This window comes from Emydura macquarii, unplaced genomic scaffold, assembly GCF_026122565.2.
Source record: "Emydura macquarii macquarii isolate MOO-44397 ecotype Brisbane River unplaced genomic scaffold, CSIRO-AGI_Emac_v2 contig_3114, whole genome shotgun sequence".
Classification (NCBI taxonomy): Eukaryota; Metazoa; Chordata; order Testudines; family Chelidae; genus Emydura; species Emydura macquarii.
Window position 1 is genome coordinate 2,912,032 of NW_027133251.1, and position 26,781 is coordinate 2,938,812.

At 41.8% G+C, this 26,781-nt stretch overlaps 1 protein-coding gene across 5 annotated transcripts in view; it reads left to right on the forward strand.

Moving 5' to 3' along the window:
* KIAA1328 (KIAA1328 ortholog) overlaps positions 1-26,781 on the forward strand; it is a 243,309-nt gene that overhangs the window by 157,731 nt on the left and 58,797 nt on the right. For all 5 annotated transcript variants that reach the window (XM_067530912.1, XM_067530910.1, XM_067530907.1 and 2 more), the window contains 2 exons: positions 13,056-13,738; positions 17,863-17,964. In XM_067530912.1, the coding sequence (XP_067387013.1) occupies positions 13,056-13,738; positions 17,863-17,964 (785 nt within the window). The remainder of the gene's footprint in view (positions 1-13,055; positions 13,739-17,862; positions 17,965-26,781) is intronic.

Sequence of the window (26,781 nt, forward strand, 5' to 3'; positions counted from 1 at the left end):
AGTGAGACCCCCCAGTCCAGCTGATGTAGGCGCCAAGACCTGTGCTGAATCTCCCAGATTCCCCAGTTGCTTAGGCACACACTCCCAGGAGCTCCATCCTCGTGGGTTTATAGTTTAACCCTTCAGGGACATGGGATAGCTAAAGCCAATAAGACAGACTTTTTGCAAAAAGATTTCTATACCAATCACTCTTTACTTTAGACAGCACAAGAGATGTACAGATCCATGCAAAGTAAAGAAACACCTGTACACAGTTCCTTCCCTCAGAGTTCTCACTACTCCTGAGTGAGTTTTTTGGGTCTTGGTTGGTGTCTTCTGGGATTCCGAGGTCCCTTCTGCTGGGCCACATTCTTCTAGCTAAGTTTTCCCTTCCTGTTCTGGTCAGTGAGAGAAAGCTGCTTTCTGATCAGCCCTCCACCTTTTTTTAATTTCAGGTTCCCTCTGCCCTGGACCATCCTGCTCAGTGTCAAGTCCCTGACACCTCCTCTCCCTTCCCCCCCCCCCCCTCCCCCCTCTGGGTCCCAGTTGATCAAGGTCTTCTGTAAGGTGCTTTTTGCTCAGTTACCATCCATCTAGAGTACTTGGAAAACTGGTTTTGCCTAACATTGTTCTGTTAGGGCAAGTCCCATTCAGTTGTTAATGGTCCTTAATAACCATCTCCTTCAGAGGCAGACATCTAGGCATCAGTGTCCCTTTAACACAAGCAGTCTGATGCAAGACTCCAGCAAAAGATAGCCATAAGGCACATAATTACAGAGTTCAAGAAATCAAACTAGAATTCGTACATAGATGGGTTCTGCAAACCAGCATAGGTGTTCTTTTGCAGTCATATCATTACCAATCCACAGCTCTACCTTTGTGGCCAGTTTGTGTCTCAGTCACACGATCCCACTGAGTTCAGTAGAATTACATATGAAAAATGCGGCCCTCCTGGCATTCACACATCACTTCTTTGAATATGGACTGTTTGTATTATGCACTTGAATATAGCAATTGTAATCATACATCATTCATAAGGAACACAGCACCTTATCTCCAGCTAGGAAAATAGGCAACTGACCTTTTAAGTTATCTCCCTTATCTATCATAGGTATTAATGTAGACAATCATCATACGATCAAAGCACTTTGTAATGATTCATCTTAGACTTTTTGTAATGGAGATTTTAATAAAAGATTGTGCAATAAAAAGAAAAGAAAAGGTAAAGCTGGACTTCAGTAGATCTTACTCATTTATTTCAAAACTTTCATTTTGTACATTCTCTTAGGGAAATTCTTTCTTAATAACAATTTCAGAGAGTAGCTCCTCAACGATACTTTATATAGTGGTTAGACTGTGGCTGTTGCTCAAAAAGAGACAGTGTTAAAATGGCATCAATTTCTTCCCCACACCTGTTTTCTGGGGTGTGTTCAGAATAATTTCTGTTTTAGTGACAAAAATAAGTGTTTACTATTTTTCATTCCTGCTAGCACTGAACAGCTGGCACAGCTGAGAGAGAAGAGTAGAGTATGAGACGGATTCTCTTCTGGCTCTCACTTCAACAACTTAGTTATTAATTTGGTTCCAGTTTCAGAATCTGTATCATAATGTGTATGTCAGTCGGGTTAGTAATGTGTGCCACTGGCACTCTTCAAATTGCCATCCTGTGTAGCAGTACCCCTTTTGGTTGTCAGAAAGGTTCTCTTAATCTTTGAGTAGTATCCCTATGGGTGTTCCACTTCACTTGTGTATATGCCCTTGATTGGGTATTTTTGTTAGTAGTGTTCATTCGGCTCGAACGTATGACCTACACAACCTCATGCCCAACGCCAAGGCTATCTAGGACTATGTGGATGAACTGGCCCCGGTTCCTTCTCCGCTGCCTTGGCCTGACACAGACTTGTAGTACATCCACTTCCAGTGTGCCTTGTCATATTAGAATCTTTTTCTTAGTGTTAGTTTATCTTAATAAGTTGTAAGTTAGTTTAATTTTTAGTGAGAGGAGCCTTCCCTCCATCCCTTCTCCCATCAGGGCGACTTGCCTTCCTCGGGAGAGCATTCCTGGCTCTCCAGCCTACAAACGCTGCTTCGCTTGTCGGGAGTCTATCCCTATTATTGACGACGAGTCCAAGTGCATCCATTGCCTAGGAAAGTTGAACATTCCCCAGAAGTGTAACATCTGTTTAGTCCTGAAATCCAGGTTCAGGGAGAACTGGGAGATCAAGTTGAGGTGTTTTATGATGGAATGCTCCCTTCACCCTGCATCAGAGTCAGGTTGGGAGAACCTTCTGTACACCAATCTCTGGGCAGATCTATCGCCCCTTTGGCTCTGGGGCTTCAAAGTCCTTTAAAGGACCCAGGAAGAGGGTTTCTGATTCCCCTCATAAGAAGTCTGCTCCGAAGAAACCTCAGTCTCCTGCTAAATCAACGGTCTCAGTATCGTCAACTTCTAGATCCAATACTGTGGAGGCTGCAGGTTCCTCCAGTACTGCCAGGGCTGGAAGCTCCTCCAAGAGCAAACATGGCTTCAAGCAAGCCTCGGAATGGACTGGGCATGACAGGGATGGCAAGGAAGAACATTCCTTCAGACGAGTCCCATCAGATGCACCTCTACCACTGGTACCATAAAAATCAAAACATCTACCTCTGACGCCCTCCTTGGAGCATTCTAAACCCTCAGTACCATCTACTTCCAAGCAAGCAACCACATTGGTACTGACATGCCATTCAGTACTCAAAGGACTTAACTGTAGTGGAGGATCTGCAGTATCTGTTGATAACGGGCATCAAGGGTCCCTTGCTATTTGAGAGTAGTTCAGTCTCTGGACTCCCATTTATCACCAATACCACCCAATTCACCTGCATTGTCAGCTGGGGCTCCTCCATTGCTCTGTGAGAATGAAGGGGACTTCCATTCAGCCTCTCCTACCCACCCTTCTAGAAATCCTTTCTATGTGGGCCACAGAGATAGGGAGGAATCCAGGACAAGACATCACAAGTGGTAGGAGCAACTCTTAAATGTCACCCCCTCTCCTATTTGGACCCCCCCCCCCAATGGTCATATTAAGATCCCCTCTCTGCTTACTAACAGCAATTGTCAAGGACTCCGAATCTAGCCCACAGGAATGAGAGGGGGAGACCATCCCTACCACCTCAGAGCATTCCCCAGTAGGGGGAGACATTTGAGGGACAGGAAGTTAGAGTGGGTGAGGAGGCTACACCTCAAACCACTCTCTTCTCATCATCACCTCATGGAGCAATAATGCCTCCTACACTCTCTTGGGCCGATGACTTTAAGCAATTCAAGTGAATGGCAGGCTCCTGTAAGATACCACTGAAAGAGGTCAAGGAATAGCAACACAAGTTATTGGATACCCTCCAATTGGCAACATCGATCAGAGCCACAGTGACACTGTCTGAGAACAACACCCAGAAACTCCATATTCACCAGTGTGTGTAATTATTGTTTGGTGGTATTTTAAAAGTCTTGATCTGCTGAACATTAATATGTTGTTGGATTGTATGTGCTACTCATGAAACATTGTTGAACGTGCTATTAGAACTTGTTGCGAGGTGAGAAACTCCCACAAACAGCTTTTCAGGAACAGTAATGGAGTGGCCAGACAGCATTAATGGCTATCTCTCACCCATTCAAGAATAGGATTCCACCAACAGAAATGGTTTACAGTGAAGGCTTTGCTGTAGGAAGCACATTGGCAATGAGGCTCGACTAACCAATGAAGAGAACCCCACAGGCCACAAGCCCAGTTTTTCTAGCAAGCTGAAACAGACTATAAAAGGGGGAGTGTGACATTATCATTTGGCTTCACTCTCATACAACTGAACACATGAAGGGATTGTCTGGAAGACAAAAGGACTTTGAAAAAGGGGAGGAGAGTCCCAAGAAGGGAAGGCTGTCCAGCCTGCGTTTAAGAAACTGCTTGTATCATAACGTTGCTAATTGAAAAATCTTGTTAGTGTGTAGAACTTAGGCTGAGATCTTACTTTTACTGCTTTCAGTAACTACTTTAACTCTCTTTACACTTGTCACTTATGATCACTTAAAATCTATTTTCCTGTAGTTAATAAACTTGTTTAATGTTTTATCTCAACCATTGTAGTCTCAAATTGGAGTGTCTAGAAATCTTAGCTCAGTAACAAAAGCTGTTGCATGTTTTCCCCACAATGATGGGGGAGCGGACTCATTAATATATTTTTGGGGATAGATTCCTTTTAGTGCAATTCTTACAAATTGTGGGGGGATAATTGGCTGATGCATCTCTATTGTTGGTTTGTGAGTGGCTGGGCAAGGCACTCATATAAGTAAATTGGCTGTGTCTCTGCCTGTAGATGGCGGTGTAAATGAAGCTTGCTGACAGCATCACAGGGTGAGAGGCAACCCATGTTAACATTCATACAATCTAGCTGGGTGTGGTGCTCTGCATGCTGTTGGGCTAGGTGATAACAGCACCTGGAGAGGCTTGCTGCTTGTCACTAGCAGGGCATTGTGACGGACAACCTTGGCTGGAGAGTGAAGAGGGCATGGTATTCCCCCAGTTTTCAGGTTGCACCCAGGGGACCCCGTCAGTCACCCTTTCAATTAATGAGGTGATCTTGGATCTTGCAAGGAGGGTGTGGCAGACCCTGACAATAGTGCCACCGACTTGCAAGAGGGCTGATGAGAAATACCATGTTCCCACCAAGGATTCTAAATTTTCGTTTTCCTGTCCTCTTAATTCTATGGTGGTGGAGGCCATAAATAAGTGAGGAAAACTGCATCATGCCAATGTGACCTCATACGACAAGGAACAGAAGTGTCTCAATCTTTTTGGGTGGAAGTCCTATTCACTGGCAACGCTACAGTTTTAGATCGCTAATTATCAGGCACCCATGTCCAAATACAGTCACAACAGTTATTAGCCCGTACATCCGTTCAAGCATCCTTGGATGCTGCAGAACGTGTGACCTGTTCCATCTCTACAGTGGTAGTCATGTACAAGGCATCATGGCTTCAGCTGTCAGGTTTCCCAAGGGAGGTCCAGAGCACAGTGGAGGACCGTACTTTCCCTTTGACAGGTTTAATTTGTTTTCAGAGAACATGGACAAGTCCCTCCATACCCTGATTTGTGATTGCTGGGAACCTATGCCCCTTTTGAGCAAGAGAATGTGTAGTAGATCACATACTGCCCAGAGATGCCTCCCGATTCATTTCTCCAGGTTCTAGAGATGCACCGAATCCTGTAGAGAGAACCACAGATTCCAGAGGAAGAGAACCACAAACCCATCTGGGTCAAGTACACAACCAGTTTCATCATCAAAGCACCAGTTTTGATGGGCTTCTCCACTGCTCTGTGAGGAGGAGGATGAAGGGGACCACGAGGTTTTGAAGCCTCTTTACTTTTTAGCCTGCCAGCTACAACATTTTACACACTTCCCCCTATTTGGAAGCTAGCTCTTTCATTTCCAATACATATGGGAACGGATTACCACAGACAAGTGGTTTTGGTGATTGTTACATTGGGCTATACCATCCATTTCACATCCCTCTCTCCCCCCCTTCCCCCTGCTTCCCACCTACCATCCCCTTCCATATTCAGGAACAGCTCTCACAAGATCCTACTAAGACAAGAGATAAACTCCCTCCTTTGCTTAGGAGTGATAGAGCCTGTCTTGTATCTACATGGGTGAAGGGTTTCTACTCAAGGTACTTCCTCGTACCAAAATAAAACAGAGGGTGAAGACAGATTTTTAGTCCTAAGACTCTTAAACAAACTTGGGAAGTCTCAAAAATTCAGGATGACGACTCTGGCAGCAAATTTTCTTCATTAGACCCAGGGCATTGATTTTCAGAGTGCAACCTGCAAGACACGTATTTCCATATTGTGATATACCCAGCTCACAGAAGATGCTTATGTTTTCTGATAGGCCAGGATCACTTGCAATACCGTGTGTTTCCTTTCAGTCTCTCCTCAAAATGTTCTCAAAGGTTCTAGCAGTGGTGGCGGCTCACCTTCGTCGAGAAGTAATTGTGGTATTCCCATACCTCGATGACTGGCTCTTCAAGGTTTGGTCTTTGGAGAAGTGCTGTCAGTCACCCAGTGGGCCCGATCATTGTTCCTGCAATTAAGCATTGAGATGTCTGCATTGATCCTTATGCGGAAAATACATTTCATGGGGTGTTTTTGAATTCTCTGACTGCCAGGGCCTACCTTCCCATGGACAGATTTGTAACTTTATCAGTTCTCATTAAGACTAATCAAGTTAAGTCCTCAGACTTCAGTGAGGTTCTGTTTGCAGCTTCTGGGTCACATGGTGGCTTGCACTTTCATCCTAGATCATGCAAGGTTACATCTTTGCTGCTCTCAGATGTGGCTCAGGACAGACTACTCACCAAACAGACACAGCTTAGACAAAAAAGTTTCTGTTCCATGTCAGGTGAAAGATTCCCTAGACTGGTGGAAGGATCATCAAAATGTTGGTGCCGGCATTCCCTTTCTTTACCCAATGCCAATGGTCACCATAACAATGGATACATCACTGCTCACAAGGGAGGAAGGGGAGGCACATCTCAATGTTCACATAGTCCAGGCCAGATGGTCACATCAGGGGACAGTAGCCATGTCAACCTGCTGGAACTAAGGGCAGTCAGAAATGCCTTTCTCCTATTTTTTTACCTGTCATTAAAGGGAAATCTATCAGGATCTTGGCAGACAGTGTGACCTTCATATTTTATATCAACTGACAAGGCAGAGTGAGATCCCTCTTTCTATGTATCAAATCAATAAAGTTATGGAGTTGGTTCATAGCCCATCGTATTCACATTTTGATTCTAAAAGTGATGAACAAGGTCAGGCAGGACAAAGCCAAGGTTATACTGATAGTGCCTATGTGGCCAAGACATCCTTACCCTGTTTCGATTGTCTCCTTGTTCGATGATCAGTCTTCCATGATTCCCTCATCTTCTCTCTCAAGATGTGGGCTGAGTTCTTCATCCCAACATAAAGATTCTCCACCTCAAGACATGGGTCCTCAATGGTTTGTGGGCATAGAGTCTACCTGTTCAGTAGAGGTACAGCAGGTGTTATTAAACAACAGGAAGAAATCTACCAGTAGTACTGACTTCAGAAATAGAAAAGATTTAGCTGCTGGTGTGAATATCAGTGAATTGCACCTGAATCTTCTTCACTTTCACTTATCCTGCATTACCTGCTACAGCTGAAGAAAACAGGCTTATCAAGTAGTTCAGTCAAGGTTCATTTGGCTGCAGTATCAGCCTTTGGATCCAGTGTAAGGGTTCTCAGTATTCTCTCACCCCACAACTATAAGGTTCACTGAAGGACTGGGGAACCTCTTCCCTCAAGTAAAAAGCCCCCTCTCAAATCCCTACCTAAGGCATTGTGACAATCTATACTCTTGTGGTCAGCACTTTTACAAGACTATGATAAATTTTGTATAAAGTGTGCCTTGTGAAGTGTCATTTGAAAAATCATCATCTGCTGAATATCATTATCCTGTTAACATCTGTGTAGCAACACTATATGCGAAGTTAAGGTTCTACTGTGTGCTTGTTACCCAGGATTACAACGTATTTCAGTAACACCCACAAACCACTTTTTGAGACAAAGATATGCTGTCACCCCAAACAGGTGTTAAAGGGCCATCACCTACTTAAGCAACCATCCTCCAGCAAAGGGAAAAATGTAAACAAGAAATTTACATGTCATCACAGGGACAGTTTAAACCTCACATCCACAACGGACCATGTGTCATCATGACTTGGCAAAGATGTTTCTAGCACAAGAAACTGAATGATAAAGCGGGAGGAAAACACTTGACCTCACCTCTCCTCCCATCTTTGTACTCATGACATCAATGACTCTCAAAGAACTAAACTAAGGGGGAGTGGTCCCAGGCTGAAAGAAGACTCAGCCTGTGAAATGTACAACAGCGTATGGTCAGACAAAACCTTTGGTTTTAAATTCACTTATCTTGTTAAGTAAGGTATTAGCTTGCATATTATTCTTATTTTCTTTTGTAACCAATCCTGACTTTTATGCATCATCACTTGTAATCATTTAAAATCTATCTTTCTGTAGTTAATAAACTTATCTATTTGTTTTACCTTAACCTTTGTGTTTGGATTAGAGTGCGTGGGAAACTCCGTTTGGGATAAGTCTGGTATATATATCATTTGATGAAACAATGGACTTTCTATGAGCTTATGTTGTTCAGTAGTGTGCTGGGTAGTATAAGATGCACATTTCTAGGGGAACAAATCTGGGACTGGAGAGCTTTATGTGTGTTGCCCTGTATGTAATTCATGAGTGACTGGTCAGAGTGCTTATGTATTTAGCTGGGAGTGAATTTGCATATGTGAGCAGGCCAGGAGTGGATGTTCTGACAGTATAGCAGTGTAAAAGGCACCCCAGGCTAAATAATTAAGGGGAGACAGCTATTCAGTGGTCCAGATTGTACCCTGTTTAATGTCATAGGTATCATCTGAGTTTCATCTGAACCAGACCATATAGTTACCTGGTTTTCCCCCCAAAACCACGTAACTCGGAATGGGACACTTCCTTCCATACTTTAGGTGACAGAAGATCTCAGATAGGACCAAAGTGTTATGGACGTCTCCTAGATTATTTGTCTTCACTGCAGACAGATCTAAGGGGTCCACTATTTCTATCCAGAGACTATCAAGGTGGATTTCGAGGTGTGTTATCGCTTGTTGTGAGGTTGCCAACACCCAGCCGCCTGCTAGGGGTTCTGGCTTACAGTACTATGTTGCAATCAATTTCTGTGGCCTTACTTAAGGACACTATAGTACCTGGAATCTGCAGGACTGCTATGTGGTCTCCAATACATACTTTCTCCAAAATCTATGCCTTGGTCCATGCCCCTATATCTGAGACAGCAGTGGGCAACACAGTTCTGTCTTCTGTACTAGGCTCTATACCGAAGTGACCTCCTCCTGGGGATACTGCTTAGAAGTCACCTGAAATCAAGTGCCTGTAGGGATGCTACTCAAAGAAGGAGGAAAGGTTACTCACTTTGTGCAGTAGGTCTTGGAGATGTGGGTCTCTTTGGGTGCTCAACTACACACCCTCCTTCCCCTCTGTTTCTGAGTTTTTTAGTTGGACTTAGCGATAGAGAAGAAATGGAGGGTGGTTCTCCTGCACAGTCCTGTATAGCCTCCGTGCAGGGTACAAGGACATGTATGGCACATACGCAGGCTGAATGGACACTGCTAACAACAATCTCCAATTGAAGGTGCATGAGGCGCATACACACCTGAAATGGAGCACCCATAGGGACACACATCTTGAAGAACTACAGTTACTACCCAGGGTGAGTAACATTTCCATGCTGTACTGAATTAACAGTCATCCTCAGTCTGTTTCAAAAACTTCTAAAATCATGCTCAGGATACAATCTGTAATGACTGTATCACACAGAGTTTCTTTTTGTTGTCTTCTAATGTATCATATAGATTAATTCTGTTAAAGACAAGCACTGTAGGTGAAATAGAAGTTGATGAGCATTTTGCCATTGACTTCAGTGGGGTCAGGATTTCACCTGCATAAATATACAGATGGTACTAGTTTATGTTCTCCAATCATAAAACCTCTAGAATAGTGATTCTGGGAAAAAATATATTGTTTTTACACAGGAAGAAAACTCCCTTTGAAGTCAATGGAGATTTGGCCTACATAGGGACTGTAAGATATGATTTTATTCTGTCTGTTTCACATGCTCCCCTACAGTACAACAGCACACTTACATCATTATGTAAATAACAATCTGCCCACCGTATCCATGTGTATATTGCTGCTGCAAAGCACATCCACAGCTTGTTTTTAAGACGACTTTGTAGAAATCATATACTGTATGAGTGAGCTGCTACTCATTTGTGCGTGTGTGTGTATGTGTGCACATGCATGTAGGATATTGTAGGGCTCAATATTTGTTTATACTTTGTTCTGATTCTCTCACCAGAAATTACAAGGACTGCGATAAGGATTTCATAGTGCTTCCGTATGTTTTCCTCTCTAGCTCTTACGAAATTATTTGAACTGCTTTTAGTGTCTATTTATTTCTATATAACAGTGTCAGATCTGATCAAATCATATTAACTCCATATGTCGCAAGCAGCGTTTGCGTTTTAAGTCTTAGTTAAGGGAGGGTATATCTTTAAATAACTTACAGAAAGCATGGGAGAGCTCCCGAAATGGGGAAGCACATCTGTTCCATCACAGCCCATCATGGCTTCCATGTTTCCCACAGGCAATGTCTGTTTTAAGCTCATCTAAAAAAAGTACCTAATTCCTTATGCTCACAATGCAGTAGTGGGTGTGTCTTGGAATTCTCTTCCTCTTTGCTCCCCTGTCCTGCTCATCACAGATTGTTCATAGTATGCCCTGGCCTCATAATCCAACTCAGGTGTGGATGTCACTCTAGTTTCTCAGTAGTTGGTGCCATTCAGCTATGGTTTTCAATTTAACAATAAATAACTATATAACTTGCCAAGCAGTTGCTTGATTCCCCTCTCCGATCCGCCCCAGCCAAAATTAGTTATTTATCATACGCAGTTGACCTTGAGCAGCCTCTAAAGCCATATGAAACTGGAACCGAGACTTCCACCTAATAATACAATTCCGTCATCTAGAGAAATGAAAAAACGCTACTCGCATTTCATGATATTAATGAGAATTCCCCTCTGCAAACATCCTGTAACTGTGAAATAACGTTAAAGTTTCTCTGACTTGTTATGAAGTATTTAAATGTCAGTGCCATTTCTGAGACTATCAAGGCAGATTTAATGGTGGCCAAGGTCAACAAATGCTAACTGGGACCTCCCTTTTAGGGCCTTGAGCGACTTTTAATCGAGACTCCGTCACAAAGTTAATTTGCAGTGTGGGCCTTTAGCCTTAGATCTGCTCCTGGCAATTATTTTATACCATCTCTGTTCATGTGCTGAGATTTCTTAACAAACTTTGGTCCCTTTAGTCAATAAAACAAACAGGTAAAATAAGGAAACTCTTGGGGATTTTATTTTTAGGGATCACTTTTTTTTTCTTTTCCCCTTGCTTTAATGACTTCAGGGTTGGGATATGCTTCTCTTTAGAACCTGTCAAAATCTCAGAGCTATGGCCAGGGGGATCATTTGAGCGCAACCACATGCAGTCCCAGCTCTGGTCCTGAGGAGTTTGGGAACCAACCCAACTTGCAGCTCTTCCCCCACCCCCCAAAAGCACCCTTGACTTGGCAAAGTGAGATGTGTAACATGTAGCTACAGAATTATTTTATGGTCTGTTCTCATACTTCTTAACATCTTGCACTCCATCTTTTCTTTGTTGCCAGAAATCCCTTTCTGTGTGGGGTCTAATTTAGATTATAAAGTCCTTGGGATAGGGGACTGTGTTTTTATTTGTCTGTAAAAACATCATGCACAGTAATGGCACCAAAAAATAATAAATAACAAATAACTCTTATTGCCTTCTGACAGCCTGTTGCAGTCCTGGTATGTTGGCCTGCCAGCCCCTCTGACTTCTGAAACATTTTAATATCCTGCATTTTTCACCCAGTCCAAGCATCAGACTTTCTTTACCCATTTAGCGCTGACAGTAATGCAGATGCCTCCAACTCATTGGGCTTCATGGGGAAAAACATGGCGTATGTGGCTGTTAATCATAAAGAGTAAATTGTTTTTTTTAACAAAAAAACCCTGAAAATAATCAAATATCAGTATTTAGGTGATAATCTATATTATTTTCTTTTTTCTGAGGCCTACAAGAAACTCAAAATGAGGGAACTGAAGGGCAGTCAAATAGAGTTGATATTTTGTTTATATAAAGAATGTAAATAATGCATACAAAAAACTGTATATAGTTGGATTACATTCCTGTCCAATTGCTTGAATTCTTACATGTAAGCTCTTTGGGGCAGATATTGTCTTTCAGTGTATATGGATAGCCGCTAACCCATTGTGTGTGCTACCAGAATACAAATAATAATTTTCTGTACATCAGTGACCACCAAATTTCAGCTTGCTTGTTGCTGCTAAAGTAGTTTGGTTATCTTCTGCAATTAAACAAAATTAAATCTTTGACAAAGGGCCTGAGGGCCAAAATGGAGTTTAAATGCAATATGTTACTGAAATTAACACCCAAGTCTAAAAGAGCTGTGAGTGAGTGATTTAGTGCTGTTCTGATGTGCAGAGGAACACAAATGCTTAACTGCTGAAACAAACCGCAATGCAAGCATACTTAGCATGTAAGCAGGATTTTGATGTCTATTACATAATAGCTATGAGTATAACAAACCCAATCCGAGTTCACTTTTCATTGGGATGACAAATGTGAATTACAGCTGCTTTCTTCCTGCAGCGTTTTATCAGAGTATAATCACTTGCCCAACTTAATTGAAAAATCACTTACATTTATAGCTGAATTTAAACATGTTTTTTTATTTAAATGACAGCTTTTGAAGTAGAACCATATTTTACAGAAAGTGGTCGGATTTTATCTGTGTTTCTGTAAAGACATTTCAAAAACTCTCATCAAATTTCCGGCTGTAAGTAATATCCCATTCAGTGCAAGGTGAAATGTTTTACATCAAATCTCCTGCTGTGTAATGGCCAATCAAAGAGTATTTATAGTGGCTGAATGGATTTTTTGGCTCGGCATTCAAAATTAAACATTTTCATACATTAACATTTAATGTTTTTGCCACTCTTCACGTTGATTTTATGTAACCCTAGATACTCACAACTACTTGGTACTCTGAAGCTACTTGTTTATGCTGAGGATCCTGCAGACAGTAGTTTCATATTTATTGTACTTGTGTAGGACTGATTGAAATGTAGATTTGATAGCAGGGTTATCTCTGCCTTTTGATAAACATTGCATGAGTCTTGCAAGCTGTCCATCAGCACAATGCATCGAATCTCCCAGTACCGGTATGACAGCTTTACTCTGTGAACTGCTGATGAGAAGCAAAGTTTGCTAAGGAACAATACAATTTAGCATATGCTATGTTAAATTTTCAAAGATGATAGCTTATTTCTTTTATTGTAGGTGTCCAACAAGAAGAGTCCATGCCAGCTACCACCTTTGGAACTGGATGGTTCCTACCTAAGTATAGCTAGACCACAAATGTTGTACAAGAACAATAAAGCATCACAGTTGGGAAGTCCAGCCCTATTTTCAGTACCTCAGCACTGTAGAAATAATCATGCTCATGGGACAACTCCTCATTACAACCATAAAGAGGTTTTAAATGAATGTCCAGTGGAAAATGGCTTGCACAGAAAATGTAACAATATGATGCCGTCAGCAAAGCAAAGGGGCCCATACCACACGCAAATGGCTCCTGATGTGGACCAGGGAATGAGTGAATTTCAGAACACCTGTCCTTACCAAATGAGTCACTGTGCTTATAGGCATCCAGGAAGCTCAGAGAACATTCAGGATGGCCCCAAGGTCAGCCATATACCCAAAAGACATTCTGGGCCACTTCATGAAACCTGTGATTGCCCTAGGCTCTCTCGAGTTTCTGGGATGAATGACAGTGTGGACTCTGGATCAAAAGAAACAGCGCGTAGTAAAAGGCTGTCTGAGGAAAGAAGACAGCAGCTTCTGCTGCAGAAAATGGAGCTTGAAGTTGAAAAGGAACGTCTCCAGCATTTGCTGGCTAAGCAGGAAGCAAAACTACTTCTGAAGCAGCAACAGCTACACCAGTCCAGGCTGGATTACAATAGGTGAGTTGTGAAGTTTATAGATATAGGATAATTGTTAGTCCATAAGGAATTTCCGTGGCACCAAACATTTACATGAAGCATTGAGAAACACAGAGTAAGACATGCCCTGTGCCTTGAAGAGCTTACATTTTAACCTAAGGCCTTGTCTACACTAGCACTTATGCCATCAAAATTTTGTCGCTCAAGCATGTGAAAAAACACACCCCTGAACAACATTTTTGTCAGCATAAACGCTTGTGTGGACAGCGCTATGTTAGTGGGAGGCATTCTTCCGCCAACATAGATACTGCTGCTTGTTTAGGTGGTTTTATTAAGTCGGAGGGACAGCTCTCTCCTGTCAACATAATGCAGCTACACAAGTGCTCTTACAGCGGCACAGCTGTACTGAAACAGCTGCGCCTCTGTAAGTGTTAAGTATAGACTGGCCCTAAACCAAGACAAGACATGAGACAACAGATAAGGTAAAGAAGAGTTTGAGGACGGTTGGTGTAGAATAAAGTAGGAAAATGAATGGAAGAAATGATCTTTGCGGAGGGAGTTGAATGAGGAGAGTGTGTGTTAGTGGACTAGAATAAGGAGTTCATGGTGTAGGGAACAGCATCATAGAAGGTGCCAAAACCATGAAAGAGATAAAGGAAGCAATAAGGGTGAAAGTGCTAGATAAACAAAGGAAGCAGGAAGAGGAGTAGAGGAAAATGAGAGCTGTGTGTGTAGAGCTGAGTACTGACACTTTACTCAGCTGTACAAATGTAAGGGAAGATGTTGTTGTTCGCTCAAGGGACTATGATGTGAATCAGATTCAGACAATACAGAGATCCACAAAACCCAAACTGAGAGTCCTGTCTTGAACTCTGGGTGGTGTCTGATGAAAGGTTACCTGGAAAAGGTGGGTTTAAAGAGAGATTTATACAGGAAGGTTGTTTTATGGGAGGTAAAGAAGAGAGGTTCTAGGATAAGGGGCCTCGTGGAAAAAGATAAGTGGAAAGAAGATAGAAGAGTGGTTGTTGGGATGGAGGCATGGGACGTGCATAAGCAGTGGGAGGGTTAGTGGGGAGGAGGAAATAAAAACAAGCAGATCAGAATTGTGCCACGCCATGAGCTGAAAATGAGATGCTTTAAGTTGATGTAGAAGATGAGAGCATGCTCTGGAAGATATTTGTATAAGGTTTTGACAAAGTGGTAGGAGGGGAAGGCTGATTTAGCAGTAACATTTTATATAGACTAGTGGTGGGGAGAGGATAAAGGAGATGTATTGAAACCACAGAAGAGAAAGTTGCCCTAGGAAAAGGAGATATATCTCAGTTGAATACAAGGATTTTAGTGGAAGGGAGAGGGAGGAACGGATGGATTCCAGTAGTCTTGTAGAGGAAACAGCAAGACGATTTGATGAGAGTTTTGATGTAGATATTATTTTTAAAGTGTCGTTGAGTAGGGGATCCCACAAGACTTTGCATTACATGACCTGCATCCCATTCATGTATCCTCTCCCTTCCCTCCATCACCACAATTGCTTTTTGAATTTTGAAAGCGAGTATTATAGCTGAAGGAGTTTTATTTGCCTGTATAAACTGTTTTCTGCTAAGTAACTTTCTCTGCTGCTTTTAAATGAAATATACAATCCAAAAATTAATTGTATTTGTTTAATTTTAAAATGCCTGTTTAATTGGAGGCAGTCACAATTGTGTGTGCATTGGTGTGACAGGGCGCTCCACTCACCGCTAGGATGGCGCTTTCTCCTGGTCACTCTGGGGAATAGCTCGCAAGACCGACACCCCTTGCTTTGTTCGCACACCATCTGTCCGCCTCTCTCTCTGTGTCTGTAACCCCTCTCTCACTCCACTAGTTGCTGCTGCCTCTTCATGACTTAACCATTTGGTGATCTGGCTGGGGGGCTTTTCCCTTCCGGGGTTGGAAAGATTTCCTCTCCAGCAGTCTTAGGCAGCCTCCTCCTGTTCATTGCCTCAGTGCCACTCCCTCAGTGGCTGGCAAGGGAACCGGGCCTGCTGTCTACTCTGGGTTCCGGCTCAGGGACTCTAGCCAGCAGTCAAGCCCTGTTCCCACCTAGATCATAATGCCTTTCCCTGAGCCCTATCCTACCTTCTTGGCTTCCCCCCCTCCCTGGGTTTGCCAGCCCAAACGCACCTCCCTTCTCTCAGGGAGTGACTGTGGACTTTCCCAGCAGCCCCCTCTATTTTCAAATTCCTGTATTTATAGTCCCAGCTCAGTGCATTCCTCCTCCCGTAGGCTCCCTCACTCAGTCATGGGTTTGCTTGGCTGCCTGATTCCCCTGAGCGGGCTGTTGGGTTAATTAGCCCCTTTCTCAGTCTGCATTAACCCTTTTTGGGGAAGCATGGGGTAAACATCCCATCACAGTTGGAAATGACTGAGGTCGCAAACAAAGGATTATGACTTCAGGTGAGAAGTAAGTAGGAATAGATGCATTCTTAATCATCAACTATCCTAATTCCATGCATATGTCCCACTAATAAAAAGGAAGTAGAATATGAAGGACACACAGGTGGAGTTGCTTTTAAAATGAATGTTTTTCAGAATCTTCTGAGAAGCATTGGCTGCCAGACAAAAAGACTCTTGCATATCTCTATAATGATGTCATTCGTGTTGCTATATTTGCACCTATTTTAACCAGTTTCTGCTGAGAAGATTTCCAGATCTCTAAAGCTGTAGTTGTTAGAAAAAAGTCCAGAAGAGGGTCCATAGATGAATAGTCTGAGTCTTGAAAATATCTCCCTTGACCTCTCCCCAGGGGGTGGATGCTTGTACATTTGCCATCTCATCTTCAAATAAAGCACCCACACTATAGCAATTGGAATGAAAGAGGGTTTTTTGCAACATGTTCGGAGTTAAATATAATTGAACTATCTGCGTCAAATATCTGCACATGACTAATATTTACAGGTATCCCTCTCAAATTTCACCTTTCCTGTTTCAGTTTTATCTTTGTAATTCTTCTCTTTTGTCTACTTGCTAACCACAGAATTGCTTTTATGTTCTACAGATGACAAAGATTTGTTTAGTTAAGCGTTCAAATACACCTTGCTAAATTGTCAGGAAGGACTCACCAAGCAAGGAACTTAACCATGAGGATAGTAAAAGACAGACAAACAAAACCAGCTAATGCTAATTTATTTGGCTGTGCCTCTCCCCCAGTGGGTAGAATTGTGCAGTGCTGGATTAGGCCCCTTCTGAGGTGCTAGAGGTGTCGTCTTTTAAATGAGCAGTAAAAAGGTCCTGACCACTTGTACTAGTTAGTGGCTCTTAAAACTCCCATATATCTTTTTGCAAAAGCAGGAGTTAGCCCTTTTTTCATTGGCAAATTATAATATAATTACATTCTGTCTCCCTAAATTCCCTCCTGCTGTTTCAAATGGACACAGTATTTTTCAGTCCCATGTGCTCTGCTTATAAAAAAAGCTGTCACTTTTCACACCAGATGTGGCTGCCTTTCAGTGGTGGGGGAAATGAATCCTCTAGGTATGTTTAATTACATTTTAGGGCAGACCAAAATTACATTGGCTTGAGGTGCAGAAAGGGCCATCTTCAGTCCTGACTCAGTGACAGGTCCTTTCTGTTACTACCCCTGAAGGCCAGAAATTGGAGCTTTATACAAATAGAAATGGAAACTTACCAGCATGCTCTTTTCCATCTTGATCCGAACAGAAGAGAAGATACTCAGATAAAGAAAGAACATCATCTGTTGAGACCTATAGATGCCAGGGACTCCATCACCATATTAAAGATGGAGATCAGCTGCAATCACCTGTTCATGCCGGCCTTGAGCTCTTGCCAGGTGCTAGGGTGAAGCATGAATATTTGTCATAGAATACAGTCTCCATTTTCTCAAGGGATCAGGTGTTTTGAAATTAGTAGAATTAAAGAATTTTTGCCAGTTGCAGCCTTCAGAAACAAAGGCAGCAGGTGGAAGCTGTCTCCCCAAAACTGGGGTGTGTGAGAGAGAAGATGGAGGGGTTTTGTGAACGTTTGTCTGTATAAAGTGCTCTGATCAGAGTTCATCATTTTGTGTGTGTTTTGGGGCAAAGGAGGGAGAGGCTACAGATACAATAGCCTCCCCAGGATGTAAAAACTAACTACATCCACTTTTCCAGGTTTAGGGGCCAAGTTCTTGATTCAGAAGTGGTCACTGATGAAGCATCTGGCAGACCAGGAGGACCCACTCTTATGATGAATGGCACTGGCATGGGGCTAAGGTAATCTCTTTCATTTTCTTTTAACCATTAGAAAGTACTTCTAAGCGTTGGTGTATTTTCTTGATTTTCAAAAAGATGTTATTAGCCACCACGTGCATATTTTTGGTCTGTACTTCTACTTGATTTGGGTTAAATGCTGCTAACAAGGAAAGACCTCATGAAATACTCTAAGTTGGTCTCTAGCAAAAAGAAAAGATAGTCTTGTGGTTAAAGCACTTGACAGGGACTCAGGAGAGCTGGCTTCGGATCCCTGCTCTGTCGCAGACTGTGTGTGACACCTTGGGAAGTCACTTAGGGTTTGCCTATGCTGCAGTAAAACACCCATGGCTGGCCATGTCAGCTGACTTGGGCTCTTGCTGCCGGGCTATACCATTGCAGTGTAGGTGTCCAGTGTAGGCGACCATGCTGCAGGGCTATAACATTGCCTGTAAGCTGGAGCCCAGACTCTGGAACCCTCGCCCATCATGGGGTCCCAAAGCCCAGGCTGCAGCCCAAGCCTATATGTCTGTACTGCAGCCTAAGTCAGCTGAGAGGGGCCATTAAGGAGTATTTTAATGCAATGTAGATATACCCTGAGTCTGTCTGTCTCTGCCTCAGTTCCTGATCTTTAAAACAGCAATAATCCTAGCCTTTGTCTTGTCTTTTTAGATTGTAAGCTGTTCAGGGCAAGGACTGTCTTACGAGGTGTTTGAGCAGTGCCTAGCACAAGGTGACTTTGATCAAGGCTGGAGCCTCTAAACACTACTGGAATACATCTAATTAATAAGGTCTAATATTAAGCTTAAGCCTGATCTGGCAGTTCTTACTCAGGCGAAATTCCAGATGAAGTCATGTTAACGTTCACGTTTTCTGAAGTCAGTTGGGAGTTCTCAGAGTGCATGGTGGATAGCTGTTGCACTTCCCAGAGACTGGAGGAAGTCTACAAGTGGATGTGAGGCCGATCTCCATCTTAATGACACTTCTGGATCAGCTGGCCTTTCCTCACTTCCACTCTGAGCAGGAAAATCTCTTTTGCTTCTAAAACTCTTCCCAGATACAACACACCTTTCTGCTCTCTGACCCGACTAACTGTGCAGTCTCCTGCCAGAGTTGAGTCTGTTTGGAATTGTATATCATTTGGCCCTGAGGCATTGGTCTATGTGTAAGGCTTCTTCTCAGCAAAGCAGAAATAGAAAAGCATACAGGCCTCTCAGTGCCAAAGAAAACCTTCCTCACTGTCTAGTGTGCTAAATCAAGCTGCCAGACAAGAACTCGATGTGTCAGAAATGTCTTCCTACTGGTCAGTCCCCTACCCCTACTCCACACATTGATTGGAGAAAAATAAGAGTAGAGACTGCCTCAGCAGTCCTCAGCAGTGTATTGGTTCATCCCAAGCTAGCCTTGCAGTCTCTGACCCAAATGAATCCTCTTCTCATCCGAGCAAATCCTGGACACCAGGTAGCAGAAGCCCACTAAGTGGGTGCACCCAGGGAAGGCAGCACTTGCTGCTCGCCCAGACATTGCAGGTGTGCCTTCTGCGGTTCTAATCTTTCCCTCTGGTGGGACTTTCTAGTGAGAATTTTGATTATCAACCTTTTCTCAGGTGTTTTTTGCTTTGCTGCCTGGTAACTGGTATTAATTTCCTTCTGTATTTTCTTCTCTTCACTCCTGGTTGGGGATGGGGTGGTAGTGTAATAATTCGGCCTTCACATTTACCCTAATTGTGAGAGGTGAGTGAAAGTTTACAAAATGTCATAATGAACTATAATAAATGTTGATGGGAAGAGGTGCAAAAAAGAGAGAGCCTGAATTTGTCCAAACAAAAAAGCTCACTCATGTAATTCAAAGACTGTAAATAAGGACAGTGTGAGACTGGAAATCAATGAACCAAAATTGGTGTGTTGGAAATTAGGCCTAATTGGTGGACAAAATAATGAGAGAATGGGCTAGTCCACCTGTCAGTCCCTTTGGGGGTCCTTCTAAAAAAAAGACTGTGGGGAGAAATGGCTCCTACAACGTTGTCTGACTGAAAGAACAGGAAGGAGCAAGCCTCACCATTATGGCTGCGACCCCTACCCTCTCCTCTCCCTCTCTTTTTGTTTTCTGTTTAATAAGTGTCTGGCTTAGCTGGCCAACACTGTACATTTTGTAACCCCCTTATTATGTCTGGGACCAGAAAGAGGCAGCTAAAAGGAATGCCCTAAACAGCCCCACACTAGTACAAGTTTGCCGGGTCTTGGAGTGGCTGATAAGACTGTGCGCTGTGCTTGTATTTTTCTAGTAGTGAAGTTGTAAGTGAGAGTCAACATCAGGGACAGTAACTGCATTTACTGTCTTTGCTGTTCTTTTCTTTCCCCTTTGTTTGTCTTGTTATGCTTCCTAGGAAATGGGATGGGACTTGAACATCAGCAACAATAGTTCCAGCATATCCAACTAACTTCTTCTCCTATACCCAAAATGACAGTTATTACCATCTTTAATAGTGTCTAAGAGACCATCAGACAAGGGTTTTTTTTTCCTTCTAAAGACCCTTTCCCACTAAATGGAATGAGGGATGTTCAGATGAAAGCCTTACTTAATACCTTGTATTTCAAATGCATTTCCTTGCATTTCCAATGCTTTAACTGTTTTTCCTTCTTTCTGTATCTTTAATAAAAAACTAAAAGGATACTTAATGGTGTATTTGCAATGGTACTAGGGAGACTGAAGTCTCTTTGTGCCAAACCCTACACTTTGTTTAACACTGTTTAATGTTGGACAGCGACAGGGTTATGTCAACACCTTCAATTCTTTCAACACATATTCTATCCAACTAAATATAACAGTGCAGGGGAGGGAGGGATATCTTTCTCTTGGACCCTATAGTTTGTTCTTTCCCCTATATGAGTTACTGATTATCCAAACACCTCCGTATTAACAGGTAGTGGAACTCCTTGTATTTTAAACTTAGGGCTTGTCTTCACTTACCTCGGAGATTCGACGGCAGTCGACCGGAGTTACGCAAGCTACGTAAAAACTTGGTAACTCCCGTTGATTTCTCTGCTTCTGTTCTGCGCGCTGTCTTCACTGCACTGCGCTGACGGGAACCACGTTCCCGTCAATGCAGCGCTACGCCACTTGAGAAGGTGGTCTTAATACATCGATTTCTGGATCAACTGAGTGGGTCTTCACTGACCGCTCAGTCGATCCAGAGAAGTCGATCTGACGCCGCCGTCAGTGAAGACATAGCTTTAGGTTACCTCCACAGATGAAGGGAAGTCTTAAAAGTGATCACCTTATTTATTTTTTTCCATTTTTACAAAACCACGTGGTACCATGATCACTGTAGCAAAGGAGATTAAAAAAATAGATCTAGTTAAATATATTCTAGCATTGCACTCTGTTGAGGAGAAATGTAACCTGGAACACCTGCAGGTCTTTTTGCAAGAGGTTGCCAAAACCTGAAAAAGACTACTTAGCATAGGGGGGAAATGAAGAAAAACTGTGTTGTTTACAAAATGAGTTCCAGATTTCATAAGGTTTTCTCTCTCTCTCTCTCATTCCCTTGATTAAACCCACAGTAATTTTTCAAAGTTAATATGCAATTCTGCAGTCCCAAGTTACAGCGCCAGCTGGTTCCAAAGTTTGGCAGCAAGGCATCTGAAAGTTTGTTTCCTATACTCTGTCTTCAGTTTTGCAAAGGTTACCAGATGAATGCTCCCTAAATAATTTAATATAATGTAAGGCTGGAAGAGGCTACGAAGACAAGTCCATTTGTCTCCTTTATGCATTTGAATATAGAAGTGATTTTTTTTTTTAAATCTTAGAAAAGGGTGCCTGTGAGTTTGGCTGGGATGGGAGGGGCGAATTGTTCTCTTCTGAGCAATCTGGCAGTTATATTGAAATGCCAAAGGCTTTTTGCTGTAGAAAATATTATCAAGAATCATGATGGAAAACCAACCCTGTTTACCCTTCAGTTTGGATGAGCTTCTCGAGGGAACCTCCCAGGATGAAACTTAATTTTAATTTTCAAATAAACAAAACTCAGTTTAAAATTATGTTGTTGTTTTTTTTTAAAATTGCCGAAAGTATTTAAAACGTTAATCTTGCTCAAGTGAGACATTGGCATTTATAAGTAAAATAAATAATACAATCAAGAAATGAAAAACATAGATTTTTATAATTAACAGCTCATTTTGAGTTAATTATCTACAATTACCAAAATCTAATTGCAATTTATTCTCTATTATCTGTGGAAAGAATCATAGGCAAGGGGATCTTCATTATTGGCATGCATAAATGCTATAGGATGGGTACAAATAATGGACGAGCCCTTAATGGAAAAACAAAAGCAAATAGAGCATGCAGCTGTGCCAAGCTAGCGAAAGGTAATTGTCGTCAGAAATGAGCTATGTACTTTAAAGGCATCTTGTCATCTCCTGTAGGGCATCATTTTTTACCCACTTGAAGAAAAGATATCAAGAGCAAATACAGAACAGAGTTTGATTTCTGTCTGAGTTATTCATGGCAATCTGCCTGTTTGTGGACAGGGGAATTTTCACTCTGGGGAGCACTTTAAATATACCCAACTTTTGAATGGATATGTGTGTTTCATTTCCTCTACCATAAGTATCCCTTTACAGTTTAACTAATTATCAACGCCTTTCAACAAATGTTGCCCATCTCTGTCTGCTTGGATCATCCTGATGTGAATTTGTAATGCTGAATTTGTCACTTCACTATCAAGTGTAAACAGAAGGCGGAACTCATTTGGAAAGAATGCTCTTTTCCTGATACGCAGATTGTCCATCTCTAGGCACCTGAAGAATCTGCAGTTGCAGGATCTCCAATTTGCTGAGGCAGAGCAATAGGAGCAGGGCTTTATTGGGGATAGTTTTCACTAGCTTGGAATGCACATAGGTGAGTCCCGGAAAGATCTTCAGCAAGAAATGTATAACTTGTAAAATTAAAAGCAAGTGCGGTTTGTAGAATATCTTTTCAAGTCTGCCCCAGTCTGTAAAATGCTTTAAAATATTCCAAATAAAAGCATAACCTACTGTATTTGATTAGTTGAAAACAGCTTTTTGAAAACCCTTTTCCATCTCTCAAGTGCAGATGCATGGTACATGCTCAAATACCCACTCCCTGTCTATTCAGTAGGATCAAGTCACATGGCACCTGCTTTTGTGCATGTACTCCTGATATCGGCATCTGGGAGAGTGGAATTGTAAAACAATCCACTACTTTCCCCTTCCTTTAATCCTAATTTTGAATATGAATATAGTACACCATGGAAATGAGGGCTGTATAATAGCTCTGCTTAGAGCCAGGTATAGTTCAATGAGATGCCATGCTGGTACCTCTCCTTTTAACTCCACTGTGTGTTTAAATCCTAACCTATAGCTTTCCCTGCTGTTGTATTCCTCGGTCTTCTACATCTCTGCCATTGCACCGTGTCCCTTCCTTACGGATAGCACCCTCTGCTAATCCATTTCTGGGACTCACACAACTCTGCCAGCCTACCTCAACCCTCACATACACATTTAATATAGGATCATTTGACAAAATTAGTATCTGATAGGTTTGTTATAAAGAGGTACCCTTTAAATGGACAGTACCTATTAAAGGATTTTTTTCCTCCAGTACTAGAGATTTTCCAAATATAATTTCATCAAACGCTTTTCTCATTTGTGTGTGTGAATCTATCTCACCCTTGTGTGTTTTTCCATCTTATATTTTTAGTTAGCTGGAAATATCAAACACAGAATTTAATAGCACTTTCCCTCTGTTGAAATGTTCGTTGTTATGGTGATAGTTCCAGGAGGGAACACTATCAAGAGTCTTTGAGAAGATTTTATGTTTACGATATAACTTTTTTTATTATCTTATGAGAGAAGGTGACAGTTATCTTTGCTCCTTGTTAAATACATATTATTGACTCTATTTTTAGTATTGTTTGAATTTTTATGTATCTTGTGCTAGCTATACCAGTGATACTCTTGCTTTTGTGTCCAAATATTCAAGACAATTAAATATAAATGAAAAAGAATGACTCGCAATCCCTCCTACTGTTCCAGCCATGTGATTTATTTCAGACACTCTTTGTTTAAAAAAAAATAAAATCAAACCTCACAATTATGCAAATATGCTTTTGCCCTAACCTGCAGAACCCCAGCTTTTCCAGTCCTCGAGGATTCTATCCCATACAGTTTTGCCAGTGCATCTCAGTAGCAAACTGCAGCACCCCTGTTATTTCACACCCAGGGCCATCTGTCAATTCTCCTCAATCACGACATGCATCACCTCCTGCTATTCCAGTCCAGAGTCTCTAGAGAACAAACTGCCAATGGTGCCAGAATTTGCAGTGTTTGACTAACATCACCAAATTCCAGTTCATTTATGAATTGTTCCCTGGTCTCCAGAGGTGCATTTAAAAACCCAATGTGCCACTTAGGCAACTTTACACGTTTACTGAATTCAGTTTGCTGGTGTTTTTTTTCTTTTCCTCCTGAATATTTTTAAAACTGGCAGATTGACAGCATTAAAACAGAAATCAACAGTGCTTGCAAATGGCTTATAGAAACTTTTTGTAATTTTTTTTTTTACCTTGAGTAGCTGGAAACTGCTTGCCTATTTGTTTGTGTCTATTTTAACAGGTTTTACCTCCCCGTGCCAGATTATTTTACACTGACGTTGGTAGCATAGTTAGCCGGGAAACTCAGAGGGAACACTTATTTGGTCAGTAAAAATGTTCTTGACGTAGCTGCAAGAACTGCAAATGCTGAATTAGCTGCAGATGCACATCTCTGAGTAATGTATATAAACATAGCGTCTTCCCAACAGATGTCTGACCAATCCATTGTTACATAACAGGAGACCATACACTGAATTATCTGTACATTTTTACTTCATTACGACCACTCGGTACAGCTCACAGCAAAAAGAAAAGAAAGAAAGAAAAAGCCTGCCCCAGTGAGTCTCAGAGCCCAGTCTACAGACTTGGGCTCATGCTGTGGCACTAAAAATAGCAGTGTAGATGTTCCCGCTGGGGCTCTGAGGCCCGACCCACTCGCCAGGTTTCAGAGCCCAAGGAAGAATGTCTATTTTTAGCACCATAGCACAAGCTGAGTCTTTAGGCCTGGGTTCTGAGACTGGCTATTGCAAATGTTTTCTTTTGCAGGTAGGCAATACCCATGCAAGTTTAAAGAATAGCAGCTTTTCATGTTCTGCCCTTAAACTGGTGACCAAAAGTTTATTTCAAGATTTCTGAGTCTTTTTTTTTTTTTTTTTTTTTTTTTTTTTTTTTTAAAACCCGCCAAATATGTTAGTTAGACTGAAGAGTCTAAAGCTTCATTACCACTTGTGCTGGTTGCTTTGATAACATTCTCAGGTTTACTCTGAACTAAAGCAGTTTTCTGTCCTGCTCTTATCTGAATTGTACCTGATCTCTTAGGATTACGTGTGCCATATTCAGCTGTCCAAATTAGCTTGAACAGGACGCCTATGAGCGGGCATGCCCATAGGCTGTAGGTAGGGGGCAGCTTAGTCAGTCTTAGTGGAAAGATGGAGCTAACTTGGTTTAAGCTGAAGTCGTCAAAAAGCAAGATAATTTTGTAATTAGTGAACACTGTGGAAAGGGTGGGATTGGGGGTCACTGGATGTCACTGGTAATTTTCGTACAGTGAAAACCAGACACTTGAGAATTTTCCAAAGGGCTGTATCTGTTAATGTGTAACGATAATGCATGGTGAATCTCCAGATGGGGTTTTGTGGTTTCAACTATTGAAATTGAAAATGTTCTGGGAATTTGGTTTGCGTGGTGATGAAATCTCTAGTTTTATCCTTAGCCCTTGTAAATTTATTCACCCTACTTTCTGGGTGTTCTTTCCTGTGCAAACTCTTGGGAACAGGGCAAGACTTTTTTCAGGATACTTGCAGTTGTCTCTCTTGTAGGAAACATTAGGAGCTAATAGATCACTCATGAACTGCAACACTCTTTTGAAATCTGGCTTGATTAGTTTGAATATGTTCATTAGATTACCTTTCTTGTATGTATCTTCTATTTATTTTGAAAAATTTAATCTTAAGGTAACTGCAACTAATATTTTAATGCGTACTTTCTTGTATCCCAGAGAGCTTTTAATAGGAACAATTGAGCCAGATCTTAATAAAACAAAATGTTCTGGAAGGTTGTTTTAAATTAGCAGTATGTGGAACCTGCTCTTGCAACTATCAAGTCATTTAAAAACTTATATCAGAACTGATGGATAGTGCAAAGAACAAAAGCCATTGGTATTACAAAATCAAAGCAAGAAATCCTCCATATCCTGCTATTTCTGCCATGATCACAGCTGCAACAAAATAAACCCACGTTTTCCTCCCTCCTGTGACCTTGGCTGCACTTCAGCATGCAGAGGATTGAAGCAAAAAGCAAATTCTCGGAAATATTACATTGTCACTTGTAGATATACAAACTTCATATAAAGATAAAGTCATGTGACCTCTCTCCCTTTGAAGTGGATGCTATGCATTTGCAACTGAAATTACGGTGACATAAAACTTTCCAGAGTGTGATGATATTTTGAATTGAGAGCTTTGTTGTTTTCCAGGGATGCTTTGTCTTTGCAAAACTGCCCATTATATTTATAACAGTGCTAATTTTTGAGAGCCACACAGAGAAAATTTTAGATTCAGCCCAGCTAACTTGTTCTTCACACTGCCCCATGTGGTGAAGAGGATTGATTTTTGTGTTTCTTTTGATATTTGGCTTTCTTTCCTCTGATACTCAGTGCTTCAGGCCTTAATCCTTTAACCTTGAATCTGAGCATCAGGGCTTCATGAGGCATCAGGCCCTTTGAT